This window comes from Myodes glareolus, chromosome 12 (genome assembly GCF_982192425.1).
Source record: "Myodes glareolus chromosome 12, mMyoGla1.1, whole genome shotgun sequence".
Lineage (NCBI taxonomy): Eukaryota > Metazoa > Chordata > Mammalia > Rodentia > Cricetidae > Myodes > Myodes glareolus.
In genome coordinates this window covers 68,571,375-68,587,555 of record NC_142037.1, presented here as the reverse complement: position 1 = coordinate 68,587,555, position 16,181 = coordinate 68,571,375, and the positions used below count along the sequence as shown (strand labels likewise).

Below are 16,181 nucleotides of genomic sequence, written 5' to 3'. Positions count from 1 at the left end.
AAACCACGGTGCCACAAGTGTGGCGGGGAGCAAAAGGCTGGAATTGAAAACAGTCACCTCATGGATCTGACCAATCTTGTTGGCAGTAGTAGCAGAGGCAAGGACAGTTTGAAGAAAAGCAGAGCTGGCGGGACACCAATGGAGTGAGGGTTTACACCACAGCTGAAACATGAAAACAGCTACACCACAAGGCTTATAGGGGGACGTCTCCCCTCTATAGGCGGGATATGAAAACGGTGATGACACCACAAAGCCTAGAGAAAGATGTCTCTCGTATAGAAGCCTGACTGGCTCCACTCGGGGCAACTTGGAAGCCAGAGAGGCCAGAGGCCGCTCCAAGCAGTCTTTCATGACAGGAATCACTGACAAGTGGTCCAAAAGAAATGAAAAAGAAAAAAAAAAAGGAGAAAGAAAAATTCTGAGGACCATGGGCCCCAGTCAAATACACTGCAGTGCTAGTGCGGGAGGACTGACCCTGGGTCGTCTGGTCATCTTTTTAGCACCAAAGCTGCAGGTGTGCATAGAGGTCAGCATTGAGGCAGATACAACACAGAGCTGTTATAAAAAAAAAAAAACCTGGTTCCCAAGCCCAGAGTTCCACATGTCCTCAGCTGGCCCACCTGCAGGAAGGAGGGACCATGGAGAGCCTGGCCTAGTCACAAGCACCAGTGAAATGGTAAAAAAAAAAAAAAAAAAAATAACACTTTAAAATTATTACCTAAATTGTAAGGAGGCCATTTTTTGAACAACGATGGACAATTATGGGAATCTGTAAAGGGCATTAAGGCCTGGGGTTTTAGGGCCTCTAAAAGGCATCCCAGGTGGGAGGCCGGATTGATGGACTTGAATGGTTTGCTACCCATAACTAAAACCATGAAAATCCACAAAAACGGTGACACCACAAGGCTTATAAAGGGACATCTCCCCTCTATAGGCAGAGTGTGATGGCAGTGAACCCCGCAGGGCTTAGAGATGAGTATCCTCTACCTTCAGGTAGGGTGCTAAGGCCTGACTGGCTCTGGGCAGGGTGACTCGGAAGCCAGACAGTCCACAGTGGGCATCACTGATGGGAAGGGAAGGGGAGAGGAGGGGAGGGGAGGGGAGGGGAGGGGAGGGGAGGGGAGGGGAGGGGAGGGGAGGGGAGGGGAGGGGAGGGGAGGGAAGGGAAGGGAAGGGAAGGGAAGGGAAGGGAAGGGAAGGGAAGGGGAAAAAGGGAAAGGGGAAAAAGGGAAAAGGGGAAAAGGGAAAAGGGGAAAAGGGAAAAGGGAAAGGAAAGGAAGGGGAAGGAAAGGAAATGAAAAGAAGAAGGAAAAGAAAGGAAAAAGGAAAGAGGAAAGGAAAGGAAAGGAAAGGAAAAGGAAAGGAAAAGGGAAAGGAAAGGAAAAGGGAAAGGAAAGGAAAGGAAAAAGGAAAGGGGAAAGGAAAGGAAAAAGGAAAGGAAAGGAAAGGAAAGGAAAGGAAAGGAAAAAGGAAAGGAAAGGAAAGGAAGGGGAAGGAAAGGAAAGGAAAAAGGAAAGGAAAGGAAAGGAAAGGAAAGGAAAGGAAAGGAAAGGAAAGGAAAGGAAAGGAAAGGAAAGGAAAGGAAAGGAAAGGAAAGGAAAAAGGAAAAGAAAAAAGGAGGAAGAAAAATCTGAGTGACCCTGGTCCCCCAGTCATGGGAGGACTATCCCCAGGTCATCCAAACACCATTTTAGCTAAGGGAAGCAATCCAGAGGTGAATGTCAGCAAAGGGCTCAACTGTAGCCATGAAGGCCGTGGTTGGGAACTGACCCCCATTTCTAGGAACACCAGAAGATTGCCAGGAGCTCAGTGGTCAGTTCCTCGAGTTCAGAGAAATGATTAAGCTGACCAGAATGGGAGGAACTTACCAATTAAAACTGATGGTGTGCATATAAATCACGCTCAGGCAGATGGAACAAGTGGTTGGTGTGGAAAAAATACCCGATTCCAGATTCTGACCCCAGGAGAGGAGCTCGGGGCAAGAGAACCTCCCAAGTCTCATGGCACCAATGAAATTATCTGGTGTAAGAGAGAAAGAAACACAGAACACACAACAAACTCGCTAAGAAGTTTATTAGAGGAGGTGTGTACAGAGAGAGAGAGAGCTGAAGATGGCACCTCCAGCATTTAAGGGCTGCCTAGCGCATGCGCATAGGGAGATGATGTGGCTGTGTCACGCAGATGGTGGCGCACAGGCATGTGCGCAAGTGCTCACACGGCTGCATCATATATAGACGATGCAACCATGATGCATGTGGGTCGCACGGTGTCCTTTAAGATTCCTGGGGCCATTAGGCACTTCTGCCTGAGGGCTTGTCCGCACATGCATGGCCCTGGAACCCGGAAGTGTCAGCCATGTTGTGTGGCTCAATCATTACAACAGGTACCATGGAGGAACCGACTACTGATGTTTTGTTCTGTGGATATAAAGTTTAGCTACCTTATGAATCTTTAGATTCATAGATTTGGTGCAGCTCTTATTTTTGGTCAGAAAATTCTCTTCTGGCAGTGGGCAACAAGAAAATCAGAGACTCAAAACTCATCACAGTGCTGAGCCCAGAACCTGGCACTGAACTAAAGTACAACCAATATGGGCATTAAAAGAATTTTCAGATTTTTATTCTAATCGTCTACCTTTATAAAAGTGAAGTCATTGTGTTTGGTTGAAAAGAATGACTTTCAAATGGAACACTGAGCACATATGATCTACACAGAAAAAAAAGGAATTTCTTTAAATAGATTCTCAAAGAAAATAGTAGATACAAGATATAGAAATGTAGAATGTAAGCCCCTGTTTCCAGTTGTTACTGGAGACTGGTCATCTTCCCAGTCTATAAGATATCCCAGAAAATGTAATAAATTCCCCTTACTGCTTAACCTTTTTCAGTTAGTTTTCTGATCTTTTGCAACAAAAGTGGTTGTCATTAATAAAAACTATTTATCCCTGTGGAGAATTTGTAGAGTGTTGACCATGGAGACAATTAAGTTTTGCCAGATACCATTATTATATGCAAATGAAATTTAAGACTAAATAGTAAAATCATTTGCCTGTTCCATATAAAGAAATTAATTTTATTCATTTAATAACCAGTGTAAGTGTTTTCGGTATGTATTGGTAGGGAAACATTTATCTACACATAAATATTCAGAATCTACCTCCTAGAGGTCCTATGACCCTCTTAGGGTCTTCTCCAATCAAACCAACCAGAGAAGAAAAGGATAGAAAAAACAGATAATGAAAAGGCCTAATGGGGCAACCTCAAAAGAGGGAAGCTCATTCCTTACTTTCTCAATGTATACAACTCAATTACAATAACTACAAACAGATCTGGGTGAAAGTCCCACCAGGAAACCAAGAAAATATTTCCCATTTATCTTGACTTACAAGAGAATAGTCATTTGGCAGACAGTCTATTTCACAACAAATATTACTTTGTCTTCTGTGAAGTGGCTATACCGAATATAAGTTGTAAATGAATACTAAATAAACATTTCAAGAACTTAAGAAAAAAATATATGCATCAACAACTCAATCATTAATAATTTTTGATTAGTTATTGGTAATTATGTCCTCAATAACTTATTCTAAGTTTTTTTAAGAACACCGTTTTCAGAAATTGAAAGTCTAACACTTCAACCTTTAAGTAAATAATCTGAAGATGTGTTTGGTGGTACACAACTGTAATACCAGCACTAAGGAGTCTGAAACAGGAGGATTACCATAAATTTGAGACAAGCATGGGTTGTATAACAAGTACCAGAGCCTATCTAGTTAATGAATGAATGAATGAATGAATGAATGAACATCCATACCTAAACATATCATTCATTCACACTAGTCTTCCTTTCACTACTCAACTAAACTCAGATGCCATATATACAATGAAATCTAAATAATTTCTCATCATTGCCCGCCATCTGTTTGTCTATGAAAAATTAACAACGGGTTTTTTTCTGCATGACGCTACTTCTATTCTGTTGGCATAAGGTGACAAACATAATTGGGGGGGTCAGAGATATCTTGAAGATCAAAATTTCAGATTACAAGCTATTATTTAAGCACACCACCAGCATACATTACAAAGTCAATTTCTGCTATTAAGTTTACTGCTTTTTTAAGAGAAACAAGGTGCTTTGCGGCAGTCCACAGAAGTGGGTCCGGTCTACTTTGACTGCAGGTCAGAGAGGTTCAGGCCTTCTCTTGCTCCTTCAAAGGCTAATGACAAGAGACTTGACTTAAGGTGTGGCAACCAACAAGATATCTTGACCAAGGGTGTGGTCATTTCATGTTTGGGGTATTAAGGTGGTCCACAGAGGTGAATCTGTTCCACCTGGACCAAAGGCCAGAGAGCTCAGGCATAGTCCTGCTCCTTCAAGGATGTGTTAGGAAGTTTGACCCAGGGAGTGCCTGCCTACAGAATGCTTGACCTAAGGTGTGATCACTGCCTGTCCTGCCTAAAAAACAGAATACTTAACTCAGGGTATAGTTGTTTGATGTTTCAGGTATTGAAGATGTAATTACCCTGTTTGTTCTTTGTATCACTTTAAAGCAGTCTTCCCCCCACCCCCGTTTTTGGATTGGCATATATAAGCATAAGGAAAATAAATGTGGGCGAACTCAGTATTTACTGGATTGCCCTCCCGGTTCCATTCTGTGTCTCTGTCTATTTCTTTTGTATCTCTGTTCTGTCTGCCTGATGTTTCTAATCTATTCACCCCTACCCTGATCCATCAAGACTTGACCCCAACAGATGGCTTCTTAAAGTGGGACTAACAACAGAACTTTTTATAAAGGTAATTTAGCAGCAATCATTAATAACATATATTCATTACAAATATCCACATGTTCGCAAAAATAATAAATATGAATGTTATCATCACTTTAAATAAAATTCTCCATTCATATTTTCAATTAATTTACTAAAAAAGTCAACTCTATGAAGGTGAATTTCATAGTATATATAAATGATGCTAGTGCCTTATATTACTTGAATATAAAAAAAAAAGGAAACAGCTTTGACACCCCTTTTTTCTTTTCTTTTCTTTTCTTTTGAGACAAGGTTTCTCCATGCTCTGTGTAGCCCTGGCTGTCCTGGAACTCGCTCTATAGACCACACTGGCCTCAAACTCACAGATCCACCTGCCTCTGCCTCTGAAGTACTGGGATTAAAGGCATGCATCACCACCACATCTAGCTGACACTATGATGCTTATTAATGGATTTATTAAGGAGTGGTAATCATGAGTGGGGTTGTTGTATGATCCCTGACACTTACTAAAGACAAAAAGCATGTGCATACTTCATACCACTATTGTTGCCAAATTACAGTCAAGGAAGCTAACTTAAGTATCTTGCCGAGATCACCTTACCAGGAAGCAGAGGAGATGAGAAATAAAACAGATCTGCTTGATTATAGACTCTGCACTACTACTTTTGTTAAACGAGCTTCCTAAAACATATCAGTGCTTGCTCTCCATATTAAGTACAGACTTTAAATGAGTTTCATTACAAATGCAAATAGCATTAATAGAGAATAAGATTATAAATACGTGTTATCATATTTACTACCCCACTGGATACTTTTTAATGGTGGCTCTAAATATTTTTCCTTTTCTGTGAGACAATTAAAACTTAGAGAGGTTAGATGATGTGTGCAACCACAGCACACCAACAAGGAGCAGGGCCAAGACCTTTTCCTAGGCTTTTTGAATTTGTATCATCACTCCACTGTGTTCTGATTGAGTATTTTTGTTTGTTCCTAATATGCCATTGTTTGCCTTGTTTTCACTTGTGCAATTTTTGCTTTGTTTCAGAAGCCAGTGAGAAATTATATATAATGAATTGCACACGTTGAAAACAAGGTAAACTGGCACAACATGTTATATAATTTCTCACTGGCTTCTGAAACAAAGCAAACAATCACATGAACAATTGCTGCTGTTCTCCTAGCAAACAATTAAACTGCTAGTCAAAATATAAGCTTGTGTCCTTGAAGTAATGGTTTCTATTCATCTGTCTTCCTTTAATATGTTCTATTAGTTATTCTGTCGACATACAAAATAATTTTCCCTTTTATTTTCAGGCCTGTCTACCACTGAACTTGCCTTATGCCTGTGTCTCATAACCCTCTGTAAAATAAGAGCAGTCAGAAGAGAAAGGAAGCAGAGGCAAATCTAGAGACTCACCTCTCCCAATTGGGAGTATGGCAGAAAAATGGGTAAGGACAGTCCCATAACCTGGACTAACATGATGGCTATGAGCATGTTTCTAGAAAAAAATAAATATGTACTCCAAGGACAATGTGCTTTCAGTGTGTCGTGTGACATGGACTAAAGGTGGAATAAGCCAAGCAATGCAGAAACTTCAGGGAAGAGTAAAACTGAAGACAGGCTGCTCAGCAGTGATGGCAGCACTACTGATGCTCTTCAGGTGGGAGAGCAAACAGACAACACCGTAATTATAGAAAGGATTCACAGGTGTCACACCCCTAACGACAGAAGATGGCAGGAAAATTTAAAATCTTTTTGTTACGAGGGAGCTTCAGAGCTGAAAGTAAACACGGTCATTAGGTGAGAACTTGTAAGAAAATTACCAAGTAAAAGAAAATACCGAACTTTCTAAGAATAGTAAAGAAAATCACAATACAAGAAATAATGAAGTAAATCAATAGAAGTGAAATAGGTGATTTTATTATAAATTTTGGTATGAAATCATACATTTAAGAAGAACAATTTTAAATGGAAGTTCTATTAAATAGAAATAAAACTATATACACAAACACCTATTTATCACTTTAGCTATCTATTATTAACATGATAGCCAAATGTATAATCAGGAATACACTCACACATCTACAAAAAGGAGAGACTCAAACATTAACAATGATGGTATAAACTAATACATTTTTACTGTTACATATAATATGTCATATCAATGTACAACCATAAACTTGCAAAAATTTAACTTGTTAATACTTGCTTTCTTGTTTTCCCAGACAACTGGGCAGCAAAAACTTCACTTGATCCATGCTTGAGTTCTTTAAAGAACCAAAGACATAATAGGCTTTAACACACCTTCTACTGCTGGCATCATGAATGCTTCCTGGCTAATTCTGTTGGACAACAGAGACAAAATAAGCCCTGTAATTACATCCCAATTTGATCTATGCTTACAGTCATGTAATTAATACTTCCTCTGTAAAGCAATGGAATAATTTAAAGAGCGGATTTTGTCAAAAAAAAAAAATCAAGAAGTGAATACATGTACATTTTAGCTTCATGCAGCCACTCTGGGACTCCATTTGCTAAGGGAAATTGTAACTAGATTCTCAGAGCTTTTGTTGTACCAAGAGATGAAAATGATACTTCCTTCCTGCTGAAAGCAATAGTGTGGAGTAGAAGAAAGGGTGACTAGAGCCTATATGTATTCCATGAGGGTTTATGAAAATGGTAAACATAATCTCAGTTCCTGGCTACCTGAGCCACCTTATTGCACTGCCAACCACATTTTCTGTCTCAGCCAGGAAACTGCAGAAATCTGGCACCAAAGGTTAGACCTCAACTTACTCGATGGAAATAAAATCTGCACTCCAGCAAATTAGAATGACTCTCAAATCCAGTTACAGTTCCTAAGACTAATTCTATAGAGGCATTCACAATAGTAAATGTAGATGTTGCAGAACTTACAAATCCTATGACACTGTCTTGTGATCAACACTAGAACATAAAGAATGTAAATTAGCAATATAAACTTTATTACTAGAAATCGCCTTTTTCAAAACCTGACCTGGTTTTAAATGTCTTGACATTTCTTTTTAAAACTGTTTATACAATGCCCAGTAAAATTCATTATTTTCAAACACACTCTCCATTCCCAATCAAGTAAAAAAGAATTTAATATGAACCATTTCTTCCTTTTCAATTTTTCTACTGAATATTTAAAATATACAACAGCATTAATGTCCACCAAAAAGTGAGATGGTTGTTTCCAATTCTTCCTCTGATTTACCACAATAAACTGCTTCCTTCTTGACAATAACACATTCATAAGAAAGTCGTTCCAAACTGGACTTCATTTTCTCCACATTAGCCTGCAAGCATCCTCTGTAACACCTGATTTTGAACATTTTGCTTATAAACTTGTCATAAGCTAACAAACTTGTGAAAATAATAAAGAATGTGAGTAGGCACAGATATTCAGCACACAAATATACACAAAACTTAGTTGCCCTACCATAGTACAGAACAAACTGCTTAGTAATGTGACTGGATCACCCAAATTGGATCACTAGAGGTATCTGTCTGACTTTAAAAGAATACTGTTCTCAACTGCTAGCAATTATTATCCACATCTAAAACAACTTGACTTAGGTATCTCCATTCTAGGGGTCTGACCAACTCCATTTTATATTTATGAAGGTAGTTGGTTTGCTCATAAATTATAGAAGCAATATAGACTCTAATCTATAAATTACGCCAACAAAAACATGAAAATGTTAATGTAAGAATCCATATGAATATTTAAAGGCAATAAACAAGATTTATATTCCATTAAACATAAAATAATCTTAACAAAAGAACAAAATTATTGACAGGATATACCATGACCACCTTTTTGGCAGTGATTCTGAACTCACATAAATAACCCGTTTTGCGGACAAACTCACAGAAGAGGGAGTCCCTCTCCACTGGAGATCATTTCGTCTTTCCACTAGAAAAGAGCATATGTGGGTTTTAATATATTTTTGGCTTGGGAACTCTGAAATTCAATATGCGCTCCAATTTACAAAAACTGGAAACACAAAATAGAGAATGGCCCGAGTCCAAGTGAACTCAGTTTTCTGGAGTCATGAATTGTGATGAGAATACTAAGAAATTTCTCACTAAATTTGTCAAGAGCAGAGATTATTATATTCAACATTTTATTCACTAAATCATCACTTTTTACTTCATTTAATTATCAGTCTCACCTCAAAGACTGAATTCACTTTAAAATTATGAGAACTGATTCATATAATTTATGAACTGAGTAGTTACCTCTCCCATGCATATTGTCAAAACATTCAATTACCTTCCTAAAAGTGATGTTAACAGAATGATACGCAAAGGAAGGCCTTCCTAGTTATGTCATATATTTGATAATAGCAGGGTTAACACAAGCTATGTCTATAGAAATGTATTATAAACCACATTCAAACACGGTTTCATATAGAAAAAAATAACTTTGGGATAATGTAAAAAAAAAAAAAAAAAGCTGAATCAAATGTACACCCAAAGAAATTATTCTGAGAATTCAGAAGTTAAATTCTAGTTGAAATTGCAGTTCTATGATAGAGGACAGGCTCAGCATGTGTTAAGAGCTAGGCTTAGGAGTGGGAGAAGAAATTAGTCTCTATATGGTGGAACATAACTGTAATCCCAGCCCTTGAGATTCTGAGGTCTGGGAATCACATGTTAAAGAGCTATACAACAGACTGGATACTCGTTTAAAAAAAAAATGTCTCCTTACAAAAAAGGCACGATGAGGATAAAAACAGAATTTTTTAAAAGAAAATGGTATCTGCAGATGTTTTCAAGTTCATGACAGTGCAATGTGAACATTTCATGAACTCCAAGTGACAGGAGAAAACTCTCAAGTTGTACAAGAAAAGGAATGATGTGAACTCACCATGCCTTGGGCAGCCTTCAATAGTCTACAGTCACCCCTATTCAAAGGCAGGTTGGGATCACAGTGAAGAAATAAACACTTTGATAAAAATTCCCAACAGAGGCACTAAAGAAAAATCCTCTGATTCTGCCTTTCTGCTGTGGTTAGATTATACCATCTAACCACACACAAGAGGCTGATGCAATCTCTCCAGCTTTCCATGGCACTATTGTTTACCTCTTTCAATTTCCCCACCAATCTTTTCCTCTCTTCTCTAGAGCATAGTCTGTGCTTAACCTCTTCAAATGCTGAGATCCGGTCCCCTAAAGATCCCATCACAGAGGCCAGATCTCTGGTCTCCATTTGAGTTCCAAATGAAACATTTAGCACCTTTTGGATAAGAACCGGAAAGAAACCACCATCATCTGTGCCTTCAGTACCTATTCACTCTTCCAGTTGCTCTGCCCTCTAAGTCATATTCCTGACCTCTCATAAACACCAAACCAGAAGCTACAAAAGAATATCACCTATTCCCAGCCCGTCATAGCCCAAAGGGAGGTCAGGTGACTAAAAGTTCCCTTTCATTCCTCAGAAGCCTTACTTCAAATGTTCACTTTTATTGAACTGGCTTTGTCATGAATTTTTAAAATATTTAAGTGAGTATTTTAAAACAAACAAACGAGCTTTGGGCTGAAGAAATTTCTCAGTAGTTAAGAGCCTTTGCTGTTCTTCCAGAGATCTAGCAGGCAGTTGCCAGCATCAGGTGGCTCACAAATGCCTGGAACTCTGGCTACAAGGAATTTGACAACTTCTTCTATGCTCTGGAGGCACCCATACATGTACATGAACACACTGAGATACATATAAATTTTAAAAAATCATTTTTAGAGTAAAATTTTTTTTTAAACTTGAATGTCTCATTATTGGGAGAAAGAGTTATTAAGAACATACTAGACTTATTTGTACATGGTTATTTTCTCTCAAGCCTCCCTAACTTTCTATTTTTGATGTCTATTTTCTCAGGATGATTCCCCAATCTATTGAAAATCCTCAAATATATCAACTACATGTTCTTGAAGGAGATCTAAATTGCCTTATGAAAAAGTGTATATAAATTTCTGAAACTGAATTTAATATTTTCCAAGAAAACCAAGAAATAAATGAGATGTAACTAGGTAAGGAGAAATGTTAAAGTTGGGTAAGTTGGTCTCAAAAACTAGAGATAATAGACTGTGCTGTGCCATTCATGATACAGGCACATAGAAATGAGACAAGACAGGGAAAATGTGAACAAAAGCCAGAACTCCAATCCAAGAGACTTGTAGAGGTAGCACCTGATGAAGAGAAACCAGAAACTGTGTGTGACAGGAATAGTGTGAACATTCAGGATATACCCAGGTACATTTCCTGGGAGCCTCATACTTATCTTGCCAATACTGACTCATCTCTCCTCTCTCTTCTCCTCTCCCCCTCCTACCACCTTGTGGTTATTGTCTCAACATGAAAGCTCTCTCAGCTTCAGCTCTAGCACCATGCCCCCTGCCATGATGGTCATGGGTTCACCCTCTCAAACTGTAAGCAACATCCCAGTTAAATGCTTTCTTTTATAAATTGCTTTGGAAATGGTGCTTTGTCACAGCAGTAGTAACTAAGACACTTATGTTAAAGTGACAGTGTTCTATTCTTGTCTGTAATTCTCACAAAATAGACCACACAGCCACTGTATTTAAAAGTATTTTAAAATATATTAACTACAAATAAGAATTGTTGGCCAGATCTGCAATTGTAGATACTAGGGAGGATGAAGCAGTAAAATCATTCAAGGCCTACCTGACCTACAGAGCTAGTTCAAAGCCAGTTTGGAAACTTGGAAGGATACGATCACAAGATAGGAAAAGGTTAAAGGGATAAAGACATAGCTCAGTGATAGTGTATATGCCTGGTAATGTACAAGGTCCTGGGCTCACTTTCCGGTAGCAAAAGGAAAGTTCTCAAGGCCCAGTATGTTTTATTTCCCACTTTTTCCAAATGATTGCTTGATATAGATATGAATAATTTGCATTGGTATAGATTTTAAGGTCAATTTTGTTATATGTATATGTGTTTCTGCTCATGATTAAGGTACTGTGATTGTGTAGTTCATTTAAAAATGTAATGTATAATTAGGAAATATAGGTTGTTAATGGATAATCATTGATAATAGTCAAGCTTGTAGTCATGTTAGTTAGATTTTCTAGATATATAGAGATATAGTTCAGTTAGATCGGCATTCTTCATATCTTTCAAAGACTACAGAATATGGCATTTAAATGTTTTAATAACTTAGGGCTTTTCATGACAATGAGACACATCTGCTCCTGGCAGCACCAGTCTACTTCAAGAGGAAGATGGGCATTGAAGAGGCTCCTTATGGAGTTTGATAGTCATTTGGGCAAGAAATTGCTCTTGCCTAGACTGTTGCATAAACTGGACACAAAGAACCCACAGAGAGAGGACTGCTCAACTTGTCTAAAGGTGAGATGATCCTTTGGGGTTCCTGTTTCATAAAGAATTTGAGAGACATTCTGCAGGATACAGAAGAAAGTGACTGAACTGCCTTTGAAATTTCCTGTTTCATGGAAATGTCTGCTGGATATTATGGGCCTGTAGGCTGAAGATGGATGCCCCAGTGATACAGAAGAACTTTGGGTGATTGTATAGGCAGTGAGATGTCTCTGTCATTTCTAGAATTTGGAAGTTGCTTATTTCTTGTTTGCTTAGGTAATATATCCTTCTGAAGTCTTTGATGGAGTTGAAGAATGGTTAGTTATAGTTATAGTTTTCTTTTGTTATGATAAAAGATAAAATAGATCTAAATATTGTAACTGTAACTCTTGCTTGATAACTGTTTTGCTATATGTAATTTTACTATGTTAAAGAGAAAGCCATTCTTTTTTGTTTAAACAGAAAAAGGGGAAATAGAGTAGGAGGGCCTTCTTTCTATGTGTTGCTTTCATTGGTCAAATAAAGAAACTGTCTTGGCCTTTTGATAGGCCAGCCCTTAGTGGGTGGAGTGGACAGAACAGAATTCTGAGAGAAAGAAAGCAGTCAGGTAGACGCCATGGCTCTCCAACCCGAGATGGACATAGGTTAAAATCTTCCCGGTAAGCCACGGCATCGTGGTAAACACAGATCAATAGAAATGGGTTAATCAAGATGTGAGAGTTAGCCAGTATGAGGCTAGAGCTAATGGGCCAGGCAGTGTTTAAATGAATATAATTTGTATGTTGTTATTTCAGGGTATAAACTAGCCGAACGACGGTACGCAGCCCGCTGCTTCTCATTACAACAATTGCTAAAGTCAGGAACAGAATACTAGAAGTCTCAAAAGTTATTCGTGCCCTGTTCTTAAATCCTTAAGCTATATATATTTCAGGTGATAGTCAGTATTATGTTAACATCTTTTAATTACTTTCCCCCATTACATGCAACTTCCAATACTCAAAGACTAAGTTTTCATGTAAACACAGAACTGACAATATAACGTTTTATAAGGAAAGACCTTACAAAAGTTATTAAAATAAAAGTGAGATTGGGGTTGAATTTCTAAGAACGTATTTCAAAAGTTGTAACATGAAGTGTTGGCTTGTTGGGGTTTTCTGTTCTGCCCAGTTCCCACAGCTGTTTAAGCCCAAAGAAAATCACACAGAGATCTCCATAAGTTATAAACTGATTGGCCCATTAGCTCAGGCTTCTTATTAACTCTTATAGCTTATATTAACCCACTGTTCTTATCTACATTAGCCACATGGCTTGGTACCTTTCACAGCAGGGCAGGTCACATCCTGCTTCCTCAGTGCTCTGCACAGGACTGGGAGGAATCAGCTTCCTCCTTCCCAGAATTCTCCAGTTCTCATTGCACCACCTCTACTTCCTGTCTGGTTTTCCCACCTATACTTCATGCCTGGCCAATCAGCATTTATTTAAAACATGATTGACAGAATACAGACAACTCTCCCGCACCAAAAAGTAGCAAAATCTTCGTAAAATAATACATAAAACTTGTTTGACAACTAAGCAGTTCCATTAAAATATTTAAAATCAAATTATTTAGGTTTACATGAGGCAAACTCTGTAAGCACACCACATATGTAAACATATTCTACAACTGTTATTCTACCCCATTTAAGAAAATCTAAGTTTCAACACCCAGTATCTCAGTATACTGAACAGTTTCTTTTTCTATCTATAGTCTTTTTAAAATGACAAAAATTATTATTAGTTATATGATGGTCTCTATGTTTGGACATGGACCATATCTGCAAGGTTGCCATTATTCATAGATATAACTATATACATTCATGAAAAAATATTTTGATGGCAAAAACAAACACTAAACATACACCACAATTTTCAGATTATCATGTCTTGAGGAACAACCAAGCTATATGCAGATCAGGGAACCATGAACTCAGTGCACTGGGATGTCATCAGAATTAAGTCTCCTCCTCCTCCTCTTCCTTCTGGACCCCTTCCGCTCTTTTTCTCTGCTTCCTTCTGAATTATTCACCCCTTATTTTCTTCTTGTCCATCTTCTCCTCTCTTTCTCTCATTCTCTCATTCTAAAGTCATTTTCTCTAGAGAGCCCTCCTTTTTGCCACTGGCTCAGGAACTCTAGCCTGTGTCCACTCACAACTGTTAGTCCTTTATATACATTTCAGCCAGTACAATAAATGCACACAGTACTAAGATACTAAGAGAAAACATGCATTGGCATAATCAGGCCATCTGACAGTAACTAGACAAACAGGACCAAATACAAAATCAACAGGTTTCCTTTTTGCTTGTTCTGAAAGTAGTCAACTATTGTATGGTAAAATAGCATTTCTAAATCAATGGTTGTGGTAAGGGACAGTGTCTAGGTGAAAATACAGCTTAGCAAAGAAAACATGTCTCAGAAAGTAATTACTTTATGATCTACTTCTAGAATTGTGGGTTTTGTTTTTGACAATTCAAATAAAGAAATGTAACACCTACAATTCAGAATTTTTTATAAATTTGTATACGGTAACTTGAGCATAAATGTAAACAACCCTTAGCATAAATAAATACCAGGTTATTTAATAGGCCTGTGTTACTAACAATAAAATAAGGATATAGTAATAAAACTAACAGTGATGTTCAAATTCTTAGTGTTAAGTTTTGGTCTAAATGTTTAATAAGTGGTTCCCTCTAAAGTAAATGGGATGTTCACATCATTAAAGTTAAATTGACCTTTATGAGGAAGGCTGATTTTTACCAATTATTGTTTAAGATTGTTATTATAACAATTATAAGAGAAGGGGGGGGCATAACAGTATGCATGTGAAAGTCAACTTACAAGAGAGGTGAGTGGGTGCTCGCCGGGCGGTCTGTCCTGGAAGAGAGCACAGCCCCTCCCCCCTCAGCTTCTGCAGCAGAGTCTTCGGTGTTCCACGGGACACCTCCCTGGCCCCACTGCTGCCGCCCTTTTGTCTCCTGGGTCCTTGGAAATACCAGCTATCCCTGCTGCAGTGCTAAGGAGTTCTATCCAGAGAGTGCTGAGGAGTTCTATCCAGAGAGTGCTGAGGAGTTTCATCCAGAGAGGAGGAGATGGGCAAGCGCCAATGCAAGAATTCCTCCAAAAACATGAAAGGCAACATGACATCACCAGAATCCAGGGATCACGAAACTAGAAGAATTGAACACCTTACTCCAGGAGAAATAGAAGAAATCGACTCTAAGCAGATCTTTATGAAAATAATAGAGGAACTTAAACAGGAGGTGAAAATCTGCCATAAAGAAATGGAACTTAAGTATAACAAGAAGATTGAGGAAATGAGTAAAGAAATGGAAGAGAATTATAACAAAAAGTTTGAAGAAATGAGTAAATCCATAAATGAAATTTTGGGAAACCAAGAAAAAACAATCAAACAGGTAATGGAAACAGTTCAAGATTTGAAAACTGAAATGGAGGTAATGAAGAAAACACAAACTGAGAGCCGGCTGGATATGGAAAATCTAGGTAAACAGAGACTTCAGAAACAAGCATAACCAACAGAATACAAGAGATAGAAGAAAGAATCTCAGACTCTGAAGACACCATAGAGAAAATATATGCTCTGACCAAAGAAAACAGCAAATCCAACAAATTCTCATCACAAAACATTCAGGAAATGTGGGACACAATAAAAAAACCAAATCTAAGAATAATAGGGGTAGAAGAAGGAGAAGACTTGCAGATCAAAGGTCCAGAAAATATATTCAACAAAATTATAGAAGAAAACTTCCCCAACCTAAAGAACGATATCCCTATGAAGGTTCAAGAAGCATACAGAATACCGAATAGACTGGATCAAAAAAAAAAAATCCCCTCGCCATATGATAATCAAAACACAAAACATTCAGATTAAAGAAAGAATATTAAGAGCTGCAAAGGAAAAAGGTCAAGTAACTTATAAAGGTAAACCTATAAGACTTACACCAGACTTCTCTATGGAAACCACAAAAGCCAGAAGGTCCTGGATAGAGGTACTGC

General features: G+C 38.1%; 1 protein-coding gene across 1 annotated transcript in view; it reads right to left on the bottom strand.

The window, feature by feature from the left end:
• Nucleotides 1–6,968: 6,968 nt before the first annotated feature.
• Nucleotides 6,969–16,181, bottom strand: part of LOC146892162 (uncharacterized) — a 33,104-nt gene continuing 23,891 nt past the window's right edge. The window contains exon 2 of the mRNA XM_085698087.2: nt 6,969–7,106. Coding sequence (XP_085554213.2) covers nt 6,969–7,106 — 138 coding nt within the window. The remainder of the gene's footprint in view (nt 7,107–16,181) is intronic.